The 17,723-nt window shown below is 42.8% G+C and overlaps 1 protein-coding gene across 2 annotated transcripts in view; it reads left to right on the top strand.

Moving 5' to 3' along the window:
• Nucleotides 1-220: 220 nt before the first annotated feature.
• Nucleotides 221-17,723, top strand: part of TCF7L1 (transcription factor 7 like 1) — a 41,461-nt gene continuing 23,958 nt past the window's right edge. For both annotated transcript variants that reach the window (XM_075272986.1, XM_075272985.1), the window contains exons 1-3: nucleotides 221-620; nucleotides 1,297-1,357; nucleotides 2,444-2,574. In XM_075272986.1, coding sequence (XP_075129087.1) covers nucleotides 435-620; nucleotides 1,297-1,357; nucleotides 2,444-2,574 — 378 coding nt within the window. In that variant the 5' untranslated portion in view covers nucleotides 221-434. The remainder of the gene's footprint in view (nucleotides 621-1,296; nucleotides 1,358-2,443; nucleotides 2,575-17,723) is intronic.

Genomic DNA, 17,723 nt, shown 5'->3' with positions numbered 1-17,723 from the left:
TTGCTGATTTTTGTAGGACTGTGTCTTTTGTTTGCAATGCTGAGCAGATTGTAACATACAAAGACATTCTGTTAGGGAAAGAAAACATCTCATTCCTTAGGAGGCTGCAGGAAGTTTGCTCTGAGAAGGAGGGGGGAGGCTGGCTGTGTATTGTAGTGGGGGGGAGGGAGGCTGTGTAATGGGGGGAGAGGCTGCTTGTGCACTGGGGTGGGGGGGCTGAGACCCTGCACTACACTTACAGGGGGGCTTGTGTGATTCTGCAGGGTCCTACTTCGTGCAACTAAAAAAAAAAAAAAAAAGTTCTCTAAAAAGTTTGTGCCCCCCTGATTATGTTTTATAGGAGTCTTGTGCACTAGGGAAAAGTTAGCTGCTTCTCTGTTAGGAAGGGACTCTGTGTTCTTCGGTTTTTCCGTGCTAGCGAGGGGATCACAACCATGCCACAGTTAAACAGCGGTGGGGGCGACGAGTTGGGGGCCAACGATGAGCTGATCCGGTTTAAGGATGAGGGGGAGCAAGAGGAGAAAAGTCCCGGGGAGGGATCTGCAGAGGGGGATCTGGCAGATGTCAAGTCTTCGCTGGTCAACGAATCGGAGAATCACAGCAGCGACTCAGACTCTGAGGTAAGATTTGCGCTATTGTAAGGGGTCTCATGGCCATAGATTCTGTGATGGTGTCGATCGGACGACTAGTTCTGAAATGTTTCCTTACGGTTGTAGAATCGCGTTTCAGGTTGTGTCAATCGAACATCTGTATCGAAAGTGATGTTTCCATAGGATTGTAGAATTGTCGTATGTGTCTCGTGGTCATACATGATCAGATCATGTCGATCAGATGACTGATCAGAGAGACTGTTTCCATACGTATGAATGTTTTGTTACATCTGGAACCGATAGATTTGCTGATTATTGGTATGACCTCTAGTGATTGGCTGGATGGGTGTCCTCTTATAGATATATGGTTACTTGGTTTGTTAGAAGCTTTGATTTACTTTATATCTGTTGTGGTAGAATTGGGATGACTATTCTCCCTCCGTTAAAAAATACTCTGTCACCACAGACAGGCCGATTATCACTCGGGCAATCAGAATTGGCCACGTTCTCTCTGGTGGTTGGGATCTTCTTCCAGTAGGGGCCCGGACACTATCAGGACCTCATGCCCTGTGAACTTTCGCCAGTGTCCCATCTCCTCAGAACATTATACTAAACTCTGTTTTATCTCCCCTCCCTGAAATAAACATGGGGCAGGATGTCCATCTATTCTTGGCCAAATCTAAACTATCCCTTAAACCGTTTCCAGGTCGAGAGACGCCCCCCTCCGAGAGAAGCGTTTGAGAAACCTCGGGATTACCTGTCTGAAGGTGAGTCACCTAAAAAAAATTTTTTTTTTTCTTCATATACGAGATTACTCCTTGTATTTGCCTTGAGTCAGATTTCTTTTTTTAGTTTATGATGTCGTATAAAATTGACAACTACTCTACACGAAGTCTTGCTGGTATTGCAGGTCTTGGTACCCTAAAAATTGGGTGTAGAAAAAGCAACTGTAAACTTTTGGGACGACCATAGAGTATCAGATCGTGATCTGAGATTGCTTTTTGGATTTTATAATCCTACGTGTGGGTGTCATGTTGTGCTCGTTTTCTGTTACTTGTTTATAGATACAGTCGACTTAAAAATTTAAGATTTTTACGTATTTTAAGAAACCTTAAATATTCTCTATAATTTCAATAGACATTGTTATTAATAAGATGCTGTAAAAAATTGGGGGGATATTTAGCATTGGGCATGTTAAAAATTTTGCCAAAATTTGTACTAAACCTTATTATGCCTTGTTCTGATTTCCTGAGCTGGCTTGAAATTTGTAAGATTTTGACAAATCTTGGGTCAACGCAATATATTTTTTAATACAGACCATACCCCCTATTGCCTTTGACATGTGTATGACACTTATGCAATATTTGACACTCTTGTGTCCAAAAAAGGCAAAATGTCCAAATTTTTGTCATTACGGCCTTGGCAGTGTTTTTAGAGGACTGATCTAAGATCCATATTGTGATCTAGGTATAGACCGTACACTAAAAGTTTGTATTGGTTCAGCCATGTTGTAGGCAAAAAAGAGTCCTTATGAAGTAAGGACGGGCATGCGCTCTCCATTAACTAATTAACTGCTGGGTAAAAATGGGCGCTTAAAATTTAGAGTGGATGTCTACAATGGTCTTGTGTCATTCTACCTTTTAAATTTGAGATTACTGGCCCTTTAAATACTTGTCAAAACTCAAGCTATACATTCTAAGAATAATTAGGTGTCCCATATTACTGTCAGACAGGCCTACAAGGTGGTAGGCCACAGTGTACATCCGGTCATGTGGGAACTACTTTATTACTGTCATAAATCTGTATTTTGCATATTTTGCCAATACGTTCTCCACTTTTTTTTACCCCCTTAGCGTTCAGGAGGCAGCACCAAGATGCCGCATTCTTTAAAGGCTCACCCTATGCAGGCTACCCCTTCCTGATGATCCCTGATCTTGGAGGCCATTACTTACCCAATGGAGCCTTATCACCCAGTGCCCGCACGGTAAGTGCATTTACCCCGATATACTATGGATGGGTCTTGTGTCGCCTTCTTCATTACAATATGGTTTTATAAACCACAAATTGTGATTGGCATGGTATTGTGAAGGATCTGTTGTACGGGAACAAGGGCTGAATTGTTGTGCCTGGGGAAACATCCGTTTCTCAGATTTGATATAGTCTTGTGTTGACCCACTTTGTAGTTGTTGTAGTGCACAAATGACTCCTGTGCCCTATGGTGTGACTGGTACAAGATTCCTGTCAATACTATGAGATGGGGGGCGCTCTTTAAATAGTGTGGTCACCTGTCACAATCTGTATTCCCATAGTGTTTCTGTGCTCTTAGGCCCACAACCCCATGTATTTTTAGTCCTACCTTGCACGTGTGTACAGTAGTCTCTCGTTGTTGGTTATTCAGTCTTAGGGGTCAATTTTTTTTGTATTTTTGGGAAATCTTTGCTTGATTGTTACTTGTTGGAAAGTGTATATAAGTGTTGACATAACTGGTGCCAAGGAACCCTTGACAGTTGTCCTCCATCTATATGGTGTAGATGGTTACTCTAGTGGATGGTATTGTGCGTATAGATTGGCACTACTTGCCATTATCACTTTATTTTTTTGAATTAATGGGTTTTTAGGGTTTTTTGCCGGCTATAATGGTCTATGTACGGTATCTCGTGTTACAAATCCAGCTGTAAAGTGTATCCTTGGGTGCATATTTGTTCTGTCATATCCATTGTGAGGACTGTTTACAGACAAGGTACAGAATGTTGTACGATTCTATAGAATTAAAATGGCAAATATCAGACGTGTAATCTGATTGTGAAACCACTAATAGGCTTGTGTGCAGGCAGCGTGGAATTCTTCTGTTTAACTTACGGGTACTTTATGGTTTGTGTTTCTGAAAGGGGCTCATGTTCGAGCGAAGATCTCTGTTAACTTCATGTTTCCATTTGCCAAATAAAATTCATTTTTTACAAAATTCTTTATATACAGAATTTTTTTATTTATTTGAGAATGACGTTTATGATCACTATATAGATGTACGTTCGTGGCGACCGTCTATTTATGATGTTTCTTCGCACCCATTACAACTAATGGAATCTTCTCTATACTTTTTGGTTGGGCATGGATGATGTTAGTCATTCTCGCTACGGTTACAGCATCGAACAATCCGTAGAGATTTTTTTTCCATTTATAGCAAACAATTTTGCTTTGCCTGGAACTATTTTTCCGACGGCGATCGGACAATACCAAAATATCAGTGCGTGTAATTTTTCAAATTTCTCTTTAATTTTTTTTTTTTTTTTTTTCATTTAAAAAGTAAATATTTTAAGGGTATTTTTTTTTTATTTATTTTTTTTAATTCGATGTCTCAGAACTACAAAAATATTCGGCTGCCATTTGGAGTTGGTGATGTCAGCGATGGCTCTGTGATGTCACGTCCTCTTATGGACTTGATAGGCGCAATATGGCTTCCGTTCAACGTAGCGCTATCAGTGTTGTATATGGACAATGGAGCGACTTAAACGTTCCAAAATTTAACGTCGCTCTTTAAAACGTAGTCAGGGCTGAATAAGGCTGTTTTACTTGGATTTTGACTGGGGGCTGTGTGCCCACTTTGAGCCCAGCGGCGCTGGACGAGGTGTTCCTCTCCCTGCACAGACCAGGCTTTGTTACTCTACTCTTAGGCCTGTGTTTGTTTTGTGCCTGAATAGTGAATTATCTCAGTGCAAAGGATCTGGTACCCCAACATGGTGGGTGGGGGGGGAGGGAGGGGACAAATGAGGGTTTGTCTTGTGGTTGAAGTACTTTAAATTGATGTGGTGAGTTAAAATGACTGCCTTATTATGAAACGTGTGGATGAGCACATGGCTTATTCTGAGATGTAAGGATGGTTAAATAGTGGGACTAGACGATATTGGGTTTAGTGTTTTACAAAAAAAATTTGTTTACATTTTTAATATTATCATAAAACTTGCGTGCATTTTTCTGCTTAACTAAATACCAAAAAAAGTAAAATAAAAATGAAAAAAGATAAAAATTACCAAATTTGTGTATTTTTCATGATTTGCACTATAAGTTAGACACGACCAAACGATCTTGACAGTGATTCGAGCACGATCGATTAAACTTTCTAAATTGGTTATGTTTTCCAATATTTGTGTGATTATTGGATGTGATTTACTACCTCACTACGTGGCCTCACATTGGCGCATGATGGTGCCCATGTGCCCTGATCATCTTGAGGTACATGGGCTGAAGCGGGGAACACCGATCCGTCATATTAACTATAACTCATGCAGAGATCTGGTATGACGTATGCCACAAATGTGTGTCAGTCCAGGGGCAACACTGTGGCTCCGTGGTTAGCATTGTAGCATTGCAGTGCTGGAGTCCTGGGTTCGAATCTCACCAGGAACTACATTTGCAAGGAGCTTGTATGTTCTCCACGTGTTTGCATGGATTTCCTCCCATTCTACATAGACATACTGATGGGGAAAAAAAGTACATTGTGATCCCTATATGGGGCTCATAATCTACATTTACAAAAAAAAAAAAGTCAGTCCTGAGTTGAGGCTGGAGAGGCCGGAGCCTTAATGAATTAAGTCTGGCGTAAGAATTCCACCAATATTGTTCCTTATATATGACTTTAGACTCCTTGGACCTTGTGTAAAAACTAGCGCTGTTTAGGAACCCGGACCAGTTGCCCATAGTCACTATCTTTAAAATGGCAGCCGGATACTATGGGTAACTGCTTTTCATGAAAGTTTTTGATTCTTTGACTAAATACATTGGTGCTGGACTCTGTAATGGATTGGTGTTTATGTGGTGTGGACATGACGCTCGATTTGTGGTCGTGATGTTTGGATACGACAAGTATCCAAGGCTCGGATACATTGTTGAGAACTTTGACAGAGTCCGAAGAACAAACTATCTGCAATGAAATTTTCTGCCTGTTGGACTATTAGGATCTGACTGATACAGTGGTTAGGGGACAATAGAGCTGTTGGTGGGATTATTGGACCCCTCTGCTTTTGTCTGTCTCTTTCTTTATTATTCAGAATGCCCCCTCAGCTACCCCTGAGTGCTAGTAATGAGCTGGCATTGTGCGCTCTGTTTTGGGAGGTGATCAGGGTGAATTGTCTGGTTGCAAATTAAATTCCTCTACAGACAGGAATGATGCATTCCCCTCCCTGTGAGCATTGCAAATTGCCTCGCCCTGAGGGACAGGAGGAGGGCCTATAAGTCATCTCAAATCTACCCCAAACAAGACTCCATTACAACACATGGCTGGGAGCTAATTAAAACCCCCGTACCTGTCCCATTAACTGCAAAGTGTCCCGAATCACCAGGGGAGAGCAAGTAACTTCTGTCATTATTCTAAGGAACTTGACAATGTAATGGCATCCCATTCCATGTGCAAATACGTTGCATGCTGTGTTATAGTTATGTAGGGTACAAGCTGGGGGGTGGAGAACAACTTTTGGCATGTGATGAGTGACAGTCGCTGGTTCTTACAGACAACTCAAATTCATGCAGGTGACGTTGTCGCCATGTTTGGTTAGGCCTCATACACATGACTGTGAATATCCATGTCATGGTTGTGTTTAGACCATTATGCCATGGTTTAGTTTCATCCAAAAAAATCTCTAGCACCGCCCCTTCTGTCACATTTAGCATAGTAAATCTCCCCCATTGTTTTCAGGTGGGCTATTCGCATATCAGGTTTTTCCTGATGGTCCATTTTAAGGGACCGTACAAAAATAGGATGTCCTGTTTGTATTTGTGTCAGAGATCGGTCCATAGACTTAGAGGATTTCTCACTTCCTCTAACATTGGCAGTGTTATGTTGCGGTTAGTTTTGGTACCAATATCACTGTACTGTCAGAGGGACCAGTCTCACTGCTCGGTGTCCTCGCTAGATAGTGAGGAATACCCCCTTTCTTATACTTCCATAGTCTTGTATTGTGGGTTGACCCTCACAGCCCAGCACTACCGCTTAACTGTGAGGCTGGTACCAAAAGTGACTGCACCAATATCTCTGCAACCAGGGCACATAAAGAAAAAGCTGGCGCTGAATTTGGTGCACTGTCTCCTTTCCATCACCAATGTAAACGGCCTCTTTAAGTCTGAGGGATCCATGAAAACAGCTTCTCCCAAAATAGCCATAACAATAAAGTTGCATTCGGTTTTCACGTCCGTTTCTTACATCATTGGTGTGTATGTAGCTGTACAGATTTCTCAGTATAGGTTTCATTTAATCAATTAAAAAAGGGGGCCTAAATTTATGCAACTGGGTCAACATTGGCAGTGGCGGATTGTCCTATGCTTACGTTAGCATGGCCATACCTACCATGTGTGTAACAATCACTGTGTAATCCCAACCTGAACCTTTATAGGCCTAAACCAGACAAATTATTTTCAGGTTTTTTTAATTTTTTATATAATATATTACACCTTTTCAACCATACCACTAATACTCACACCATACATGTAAGGGGTGCAAAGATGGCAGTCCCTTCTAGGCCCTAGTGCCTAAGGCTACTCAAAAGCCCCCCTGCCACATAAGACTGGTTGTTGGTGGACCTGTTACGAATTTTGCACTGGGCCCAGATGCTTCTGAATATATACGGTACAAGAACACTCAATTGTGAGCGGTCTACTGGAGAGACGTGGTCAACAGGGAATTGTTTTCTCAGTCATCTGCCATGTAAAGGCTCTGTGTATCTTGTAAGGGTCATAAAATGGGTAAAATAATCCAAAATTGAGCGTAACCAGAACACAGTCACGTTGGGTTTACTAGTGCATGGGTTACTGTAACTGAAGTTACAAAAAAAAAAAAAATTGTATCTTGCTTCTTTTGGTATGACACACTGGTCTGGATGTTTAGGGCCCGTGAGACTGACTGGTACCATGCCAACTCACATGGTGGATGGGTGGAGCGTGCTGTTTTTGAAGGCCGTCATGACTTTACACAGCTACGCTAGTGTTCTTCGCATACGGGACTTGATTTTGGAGTAGGCCGAGCTTCTTTGAGGCAGATGTGTCAGACTTGAAGGGGTTTTGTTGCAGAATGTAAGATGGAATTTGGTGTGGCAGGGGTTAACACTTCTGCTACAGCCTTTCCGAGTTTGCTTGCAAGTAGATATCACAATTCCTGTGTACTTGTGAAAAAAAAATACATTTATTGAAGGCCTGAAGTAGCGCTGGATTTTTTTTTTCTCCTGCAAGTCTGTGCCAAGTCGAACCCCAACCCTCGCTCTGGTTACATTCTCACCCTTACAATTGTAAAAGCTCTGCCATTTTCCTCACCTCCTGCTCCGATAGCAGCTGTCCTCTGTCTCTCGCCATGTGTTCTGTTTCTTCCTTTCATAAGTGGTGAGCTCTAACAAGCAATCCTGGGGTATGTGCCCTTCTCGTATACACCCTGCTGAACATACTACTATTGTATAAACTGACTGTATGGAGGCCTCTGCTGCTATTTCAACATGGAGGGTAGGGCGACATTACCGAAATTACTTTTCTGTACCCGTGGAATAGTTTTTATGAACCTGAAGGCCTCAAATGCTTCAGTTATGTACATGAGATCAACTGGAAAATGGCTACGTACACACAGGAATGACTTGTGGATTTTGTTGCAGATGTTTGTCCTCAGATTTTGCCCTAAGCATTGCAAAGGAGGAAAGCGAAATCTGCACCACAAGTTAATTTGCTTAATAAAACGTCAATTATTGTGGTAAGTTCATACACAGCAGATATGTTGCAGAAATGTCTGCAACTTTTCAATTTATTGAATGGAGCTTGTGCAAATCCAGAAACGCTCCTACTGAGGTGTATGGAACTGATTCTTGACCATATTCTAATACACAATGGGGAAATTTGGCGCTCCTTCTTGTACCAAGCTTGTACCTCAAGCCCTGATCTGCCTCAACCAGACTGGAAATTTACGGCAGTCCCTACCTGCTGTAGATTTCCAATTCTCCGACATCCTCTTCATAAACCTCTTGATTCCCTGCATCGCTCAGGACGTTTATTGAGACTCGCATACAATGTGCCAGTTTTAATAAATTTGCCCCGTTGTGTAAATTCACCCTAAGGCTAGCTTCACATGGTGTAGTTTGGAGCTGATTTTGAGGCGTATTCCGACTCAAAATTTGTTCCAAATTTTGACTGGATTCTCCTCCCATGGTTTACAAAGGAAGGCAGCGACGTACCAGTCTGAAATCGGAAGGGTCTTGCTTGACTCTCACGCGGACTTTGTGGCTGAGGAAACCACGGCGCAAGGCCCAGGTTGAGCAGCTCCATTGTGTCTGGGGCTAATCGGCCTTCTATGGATTTCCACCGTAGGATCCACATGGCTGAAATTTGGAGAGGAATCTGAATAGAAGTCCGCCTTTAAGTTTAGCTGCAAATTATACTATGTGAACCTAGCCTAAAGTAGTTACATAGTAGATGAGGTTGGATAAAGACATTAGTCCATCAAGTCCAACCTATAACCCTACAGTGTTGTCTAATGTCTAAAGCTAGGTTCACATCTGCGCCCAGTCTGTTTGGGGATTCCATCCCCGAATACACTTGAAAAATGCGGAGAGAAGTCCTCCAAGCAACTGAAATTTTTTTGGGGAAAACCATTCTAGTCTACGGCGTCCTCTTTTTAATTGGATTGGGCATCCTTTTATCAGGTCCCCAAGCGGCCCTGATAAAACCTAGCATCAGCATAGACACTGGTTACTAGGCTATGCCACCAATGCCCAGATGGCAGAGTCTGCCCAAAGTGACCTCCACTACTCTGAGATTGGTGGTTGATTGTTTGTCCTCTACCTTCAAGTGGGCGACAACAAATCTGATAAATCTTTCTGGTAATGCAGCTCCATATAGCGGTCATGCTGGCCATTTTGGCAATGGCCCAGCTTTCATGGATAACGTATAACTTGGAGATGTATTGAGTGTAGAGGACAACCCTTTAATGATATGTTATTATGATGGATTATGACGCCTTTTTAGTCCAGCTCCTATATTTTAAGTGCAGGCATTTAGTAAATCAGTAGATAATCCTAGGAGGACGGTATTGTATTCCTCAGTATTTCTATTTTTCCATGGAGCACAGCTTGTGTGTTGTGGGTCACCCTGCATGTTTTTTTATCTGGCTCTTCCTTCCCAGAGCCCAGTTTCCTTCCCGCTTTCCTTCCTACAAGTCATTTTTCTCCGTGTGTGGGTCCAGTTGACATTCAATGTATAAACAGACATGTAAAGTCTGTTTGTGCGGCCTGCGGTGGCATATCCCTTTGTCTATGTGTCTTATCCTTTCAGCTCTGCTTGGGCTGGGCAGTATGAGACCTGTCTTCAGAAATTGTGTTTATTTTCTGCTAAGCTGTTAGCTCTTGGGCCCACCCCTTCCATAAAGTCTGTATGTGGCGTCTCTTATCTGCGTTCATTTCCTGCGTGCGTGTCCTGGGCACAGGTCTCCATGTTGCTACAGAAATAACATCTCTACTAAATGGGAGATTGGAGGAGGGGGGTAAAGGCAGACCTCCTGTTCTGAGATTAACAATAGGTGTTAAGTGAATGAGAGCAGGGGGTGGCTGAGCATACAGGGTCTAAATTTACGCAAACGCTACCTTTTGTTACCTACCATTTACAAATCTGAGCTTGGATTTGGAGAGGTTGCACCTGTTTTACGTCCTCGTGACCACTATATTTGTATATTTTTCACGTAAAACTTTTTAACATTTTATATTGAAGAGTTTTTTGTTATGGAGAAGTGGGTGACAGCTTTTTGCATGCTATCCATTTTTTTTCTAGTAACAGAAGAGTTGGAAAGTAAGAACATAAATTCAACTTTTTAGAAATTTTATTTTGGTTTTTAAATTTTGTGGACAGCGGACAGATGTAAGTTATTATCTTGTGTTTCCTTGTACTGTACAAAGAATGCATTGTGGTTACGTGATTCTCTTCCAGCGATGATGTTACGCTTTACCTTTAAAGGAGTTTATGACTCTAACAATATTTGGCATCCGATGATGGTGCCAATAACTGGTGCATTCAGTTGTTTCCTCTATGAAGTGGTTCTGTAGTCGCAGTGAATTGGATGTGACCATCGGGAAATGGGTTGTTCGTAGGGTCGTCTTCATGTGGCCTTCTTAGTAGCTCAACAAATCAAGGTTTTGGGAGAAAATTTGGATACGTCAAGAAACATGGAAAAGGAGTTGGCTCTGATCTTTGGATCTGGACAAGTTAAACGGACCATACACTAGTTCTTTATCTACAGATCATTGGCAGATCCAATTTTGGTAAAGTCTACTGTTACTCCTATGTGTAGGACCACTAACAAACTTGAGCTTGTCAACAAATATTGCCAAATTCAGCTAGCTCTACCACTCGATTGCAGATTAACATCTCATGTTTGTCTAACTTTGGATAGGCTCTGGAAAAACATTGGCAGGGGGGTAACAAGACTGGCAATTCTTATGCCAGCCTTAATTGTTTTCCCCAACTGGTGAAGACAAACCTTGCACATGTAGGTACACGTGGTCTCGAGTCTACCCCAGTCAGAAACTGGTGTAGACTTGTGAATGAGTTGTAGTAATTATGGTAGGCTGGGGTTCTCTCAAAAAAACAAACAAGAAGGGGCGCCAAAGCTGACATGTGCCACCGAGGCACATTTTTGGCCATTTTCTTACTGCATCTCAAATAGAAAATCCAGGCTGTTGTTTAGGAACTTGGAGGACTCTAGTTTGTCCCATCAGCTTGTCAAATGTGGTTTCTAAAGAGATGGGTGTATAAACATTACTAACATATAATTTCTCTCTGTAGTTGGGCACTCTGACAATACTGGCATGGTGAATTTTGACATGGTGTGGCACCACCCTGGGCATTACTTACGGTAGCTTAAGAAGAGACACCTTGGAAAAACCTCAAAATGGTTCCTTAATACCATTAGAACATTTAATAGGTATACTTAGTAGCTTCTGAATGATTAATTGGGCACGGTCCTCCTCCGTTCTATGGCCGTAGGGAATGAGATTGGTCTGACTCGAACTCTTCCAGATGGGCCAGTGCTGGTATAACTCGTCACACAAAAAGTAGTCCTAGTTATTTTCATCCGAGCCGCCAAGCCCTACACTTGACATAAAGAACGCACCTCATCTACAACGATATGGTCAGGAGTCGTAACTATTTTAATGAACTGTATAGGAAATTGAGATCCTCCAAATGATGATTAATATGGTAACACAAAAATGTATATCCCTTCTACTAAGTAGTTCCCCTCCTGTGCAGGATGTCCTATTGTAATCTGGAATGACAGTTTACTCCAGTGAATTCCTTCGGGGCTTTTCATTCGGTGCACACCTGTTTGGAGATCATTTTACTTTCTTAACTGCTAAATTGTAGATTTCTTCACTTTCTGATGGGGCGCGCCGGTATTTTTTTTTACATTTAGTACCAATGAATACAGTTTTTTTTTTTTTTTTTTTTTAATTCTGTAAATGCAAAATGATCCACTCAGGACTCGGAGCTGGTGTTGAGGTTGGAATTCCCAATCTGTTAGTAAAGATGGTCTGAAAACAGGAAAGTTAACCATGAGGCATGCTGGGACTTCTAGTTGATGGTCACCCCTCCGCACAATGAGCTGACCTAGCATTGTCCAGAAAGACCTGCCAGATAATCTAATCATTGATTGCATCCTCAATGACACTTAATTCCACCCTTGAGACTTAGCTGTAATTTGGACTGGTGTCAAAAAACTTGCCTTGTGCAAACATTTCAGAATAAATAGATCTTAGCTAGTGCGTGTGTGTATTTTGCACATCGGTAAATGAGGCCTTTGTGTAATATTCAATTAACATTTAACCTAATAACTAGATTTATTTTTATTTCCTTTGCGCCATTATAGAATAGTATGAAGTGGCGCTATGTGTGTGTGTGTAATATATAATGTGTGTGTATGTATATATATATATATATATATATATATATTTTTTTTTTTTTTTTTATTATTTTTTTTCCTTTCCAGTGGATAATCCAAGCTACTGGGCCCCCCTTAGGCACTAGTCTCCGGTTGTGACTACTCCCTTTGCACCCCCTATAGCTATGCACCTGAATAGCACACAAGCTGACTATAATGCTCTGCACACTCACCAGTATCTTTTGGTCACTGACTTGTTTCGGGACAGGTGCTAGTCTAGTGTTTGTTTATATACAATTTTCCATATGGTTCCCACTGCTTTGGGTGAGTGTATGCATACACGTCTATGGTTTGATTGTTTGGTGTGTTGTTCACAGCATGAGACATTTTGGTTGGCCAACTTTTTACTAAAGCACCATCCCTTTGGGGGTGTCGAAGCCTTTTAGTGGCATGTCACAACCACTTTTTGTATACTATGATCCGGAGCCCAGTGGATCCTGGAAGTATTCTGCCATTTTCCACTCTTCAGGACCCCGGGAGGTCACCCCATTTTTGGAGCAGCCTTTAGGATGTCTCAGGAGAGCTGACAAGTTAGCAGCATGGTGGTTCAGTGGGTAGCACTGTAGTCTTGCAGTGCTGGAGTCCTAGGTTTGAATTCGGCAATGGACAACATCTGCAAGGAGTTTGTTCTCCCTGGGTTTCCTCCAGGTTCTCCGGTTTCCCTCTTGCATTCTAAAGATCTACTGATGGGGAATTTAGATTATGATTTTTATATGGGACAGTGTTCACAATATCTGTAAAGAGCTGCAGAATATAATGGCACTATATACAGTAAGTAAGCACAACAGATATATATGGCCTACAATCATGGTCTAGTTGAAGAGTCCACCATATATTCTTTAAGGTTCTATGCATATGACCGTAGGGTACGTATGGGTCTGTGAAAAACAGAACAGCCACCTGTATACGTTCTATAATTACAGATAGTATGTAGGGAGTACGGTTGTGGGCATGGAGCCCAAATCAGAAACCTACTGAATGGTAGAGTACTAGCTGCAAATTTTTAGGTTACTGGTCTCCCACGTGAGATACTTTTCATGATATAGTGGATCAGGACTTTGGGACAATGCTTAGCAGCAAAACTAAAATGCTTCAGTTGTTCATATAGTCGCGAAACAGCCTTCTACTACTGTTGGAACAGTTTTCTGGGGTGAGAGGTGGGAACAAGTCTTAACTGGAGTGGGTCCCTGAGGCAAAATGCAGAAAAACACATCCTAATCCCTTCCCAGAAGTACCTAGTATTACCTCTCCAGACAGGCCTGGACTACATATAGGTATAGGACAACATAATGCTGTATAATGAATTGCTTCTCCAAAAAATCTTATCTCCTGCCACCGCCCGCTCCTGTTTAGCTTTATCACTAATCTACCTGTTCAGCTGCTATCTCTAAAGTGCTTGTCACTTTAGATAATGGGACTTGGTAAGAGGTTTTTACACCAGTGACCTTCTGTGACAAACTGCAGGCCTGAGTGGTACATAGGGCTAGAACGAATACAATACTTTCCACAATAAATTGACAAGTGACTATGAACCAGTAGATTGTAAGCTCATAAGGGCAACAAATGGGTCTAGATTGCATGAACGGCGTTGGAATGGTAATAGTGGCTCAGTATACACTGCGTTGATCTTGCGATCAGGATTTGGGGTGTGTATGCCCCATGGAGCCTGGTTATAAATGCTACGTTACATATAAATAGATGCCATATCATACCACCAAGGGGGAGGACAAAAGTTAAGCCACTCTTTTGGCTTATGTCTGGTGAATGGGGGCTTATGTAAATGGTAATGTATACACTGAGGGGCTTTTTCCTTGCATATGTGTGCAGCTAAGCCCAAAGACTCCATGCACATGGTGGGTTGGTAAGACAATCCCATTCATTAAATGTTCGATAAATAGGACTCCAGCATGGAAGCACTAACCTCATTGTGCAACCATATATTCTATCACTGAATGGGCACATGTACTAAATTTTTGCTGGAAGCCTACATTGATAAAGGAGGAGGCCCCGCGATGGGGTAAAGGAGGTGGCCCCGCGATGGGGTAAAGGCGGAGGCCCCGCGATGGGGTAAAGGCGGAGGCCCCGCGATGGGGTAAAGGAGGTGGCCCCGCGATGGAGTAAAGGAGGTGGCCCCGCGATGGGGTAAAGGCGGAGGCCCCGCGATGGGGTAAAGGCGGAGGCCCCGCAATGGGGTAAAGGCGGAGGCCCCGCGATGGGGTAAAGGAGGTGGCCCCGGGATGGGATAAAGGAGTTGGCCCCGGGATGGGATAAAGGAGTTGGCCCCAGGATGGGATAACTATTCTGATGTAATGACTTGTTCAAGTGAAGTTTATTCTTGTTTCCGGTTTGGCTTTTTCTGAGAGAGGCCTGAAAAACTACTACTGCCATTAGATCTCCTCCATAGGTCACAAAGTTTTTCAGATGTCTGAATGACTCTGCTCAGAGAGAGAGGTGATATTGTGGTTGGCTGCCATCAACACCTATCTTGTCCATTAGATTTACTCTGGATTTACATGAGACCTATAGTGTGGTCGTTTATATTGCTCCTATGTCTTTGTGGCCCGACGCAGCCATTTTGTGTCTAGTAATCATGGGAATGAATTATTATTTCACTGGGAACTGCGTCTTTGTTGTTGGGTCTTTTCTCTGACTATAGGGTTAGTATATAAAATGGCCGCCTCCATTGGCTGTAGACAATGGGTACAGTTGAATGCCTTTTTCTTCTGTGTTTCTGCATCAGAAATGACCAGTTGAGCGAAGGCAAAGGACAATGCAGTCAGCGCTTGAATGGCCTTCACCCTCTTACTCCCCTTTTTTGCCTGTCTTATTGGATAGAAAGTGAATAGGTATAACTGGGGCACATGCTTGTCATTCCAAGGAAGTGGGCGCCACACTGGGCATTGTAAGAAGACATCTTCCTGAGCTGACAGAGAGGAGTGCAGAATTTGGCTATAATAAAAACTTTTTCTTCAATATTTGGGACTGGCAGCCATATTTTGTGGTAACAGCACATCTGCAGTTGGTGGCTTCCCCCCCCCCCCCACTACAATATGGAGATCCATAGTGGTCACCTCCTAGATATAGTGGAAGTTGCTAGGCAGCACTGGTTCGGCGGTTAGAACTGTAACTTTGCTGCGTTGGAGTCCTCGGTTCAAATCCAACCAAGGGCATGTACATGGAGTTTGTACCTTCTCCTTTTGTTGTTGTAGCTTTCCTCCGGTTTCGATCCACACGCCATAGTTGTACAGAGAGATCGTGAGCCCGATATAGGAAAGTAATTGACATTGTCTGTAAAGTGCAGTCGATTAAGTTGGCGCTAATGGACATTAATCTAACGCTTCTAAGGAGCTGCACAGCAAACTGGGTACATACCTATTTTATTTCTGAATGACCTGTAAGAAATACGGTAATCCAAATTTTCCAAAAATTCTTTGCTTTGTGTGTTTTGTTTTTATATACTTTTGCACCTTCTAGCTGCTGTAAACTATTGTGTCTTCTTAGCTTTTGTGTATGAATGGCCTAAAGTACTTACCGTATCTGCAGCAGGTTACACATTTTAAAGGAATGGGCTAAGCACACAACAGTTGGATTGTGTTTTTTTTTTTTTTCACAGCACCGTAACCACTTGTAGGCTTGTATTATAATACCCAGGTGTTAAATGTATATCAATGCCAGATGTCTAACGCCTGGTTTTCGCGCAAATATGTACTAGCCCTTAGGATATATCCATGCCTAATCGCTCCTATTAATCGTATGCCTGAAAGCTACAATGGAAGCTATAGTGTATGAGCGGCCTAAAAACTTAACTTTGGAATATATAAATGTTTTTTAATTTATTTTATTTTTTTTTACCCCAACTCCCTTGTCCTGTCTGTCATTAGCCTAGCCACAGGAGCTTGCAATCTGAGCGGAGTGGGATGTCTCTGACGTGGCTGGTTATTGAGTGCAGATGGAGAGTGTGTATGTTTTGTCCTTGCTATCCCCCCTACTGTTCCTCCCCTTCTTTGCTCCATCTAGGCTGTGCTCCTGGTTTGTGTTTTTTACAAACTGAAAGGGGTCTGTGTTCTTGCACCCTCCGCCCTCTCCCTCTCTGACATGTGGAATTTCACAGCACTGCACAGCCTAAAATGAGTGTGTCACTTCTGCATCCTGTGCATGGCTGTCCAAAGTTATGTATGTGCGTGCAATTAAAATGGCTGCCGGGCACACCGCAACAAGCGACTTAGTCATAAGTGGTGCCTGTTGCCGCCATCATTGCATGCCCTGACATCAGGAAAGTAATGTCATGTTTCACATGGGGATCTTTTCTACGCCTCTCATCTTCTGGATTAATTTTACTTTTGTATTGTTTATTATGTCGAGGGGTCATTTTTATGCCCCCAATACCTGCACTACAGGAGTTCAGCCAATGAAAGGTTAATGGGGCAATGCTCTGCAGTGTACCCCCCTCTTTCCCTCCCCGGCCTGTGCACACAGCTTCTTGTCTCACAGGCTGAAAGGGCCTATTCATTCTCACAATACACAGCGCAGACCATGAAACCAGCTGAGCAGGATTCAGAGCCTGCGGGAGAACTCCCCCCATCTACCCTGACCCCTCCCTGACAGCCCCTCAAAACCCAAGCATTCACCATGCTCACAATGACAATCCGCGGCCATGTGCCTTATCGCCCAGGTACGGTCTAGCGGACAGCGACAACTTATTTCTTTTTCAGCGTGTATATTCACAACTGCTAGTTTGCAAAGGCACCAATTTTGTGTAGTGGCCCTTTAAATTTGGGATCACTTCTGCTTATCGGGGTGAAGTAGATCTCTAGAGGGGTCGGTAAATGCACAGAACTGGAGATTGACTGCGGCGCAAACTTTTTGCAATCACGCAGTTGGCTGCCAACAGAGAACAGTAGATGGGGGGGGGGGGGGGGTTGGTGTCATTTAAGCCATTCTTGCCATTCGGCCTGTGTGTGAAATTCCCATACTGCGTTTTGCTAACTGTAGTGCCTGCGAGGTCCGTGTCGCTAGATCGTGCCCCCCCATTACCATTATAAAATGTACACTTTGTCTTCTAACGTTACAGGTTATTGCTTTACTGATTTTTAGCATCGCAGCGTTGACTGTGAACACGGATCTGGTAAACAAGGGGTTACTCCCCCTTCATATTGGTCACCGCTACACGCTCACAGACAGCT

The sequence above is a fragment of the Leptodactylus fuscus genome, chromosome 5 (genome assembly GCF_031893055.1).
Source record: "Leptodactylus fuscus isolate aLepFus1 chromosome 5, aLepFus1.hap2, whole genome shotgun sequence".
In the NCBI taxonomy this organism is placed as follows: Eukaryota; Metazoa; Chordata; class Amphibia; order Anura; family Leptodactylidae; genus Leptodactylus; species Leptodactylus fuscus.
Note: the sequence above shows the minus strand (reverse complement) of the source record. Positions and strands in the feature narration are given on the sequence as shown.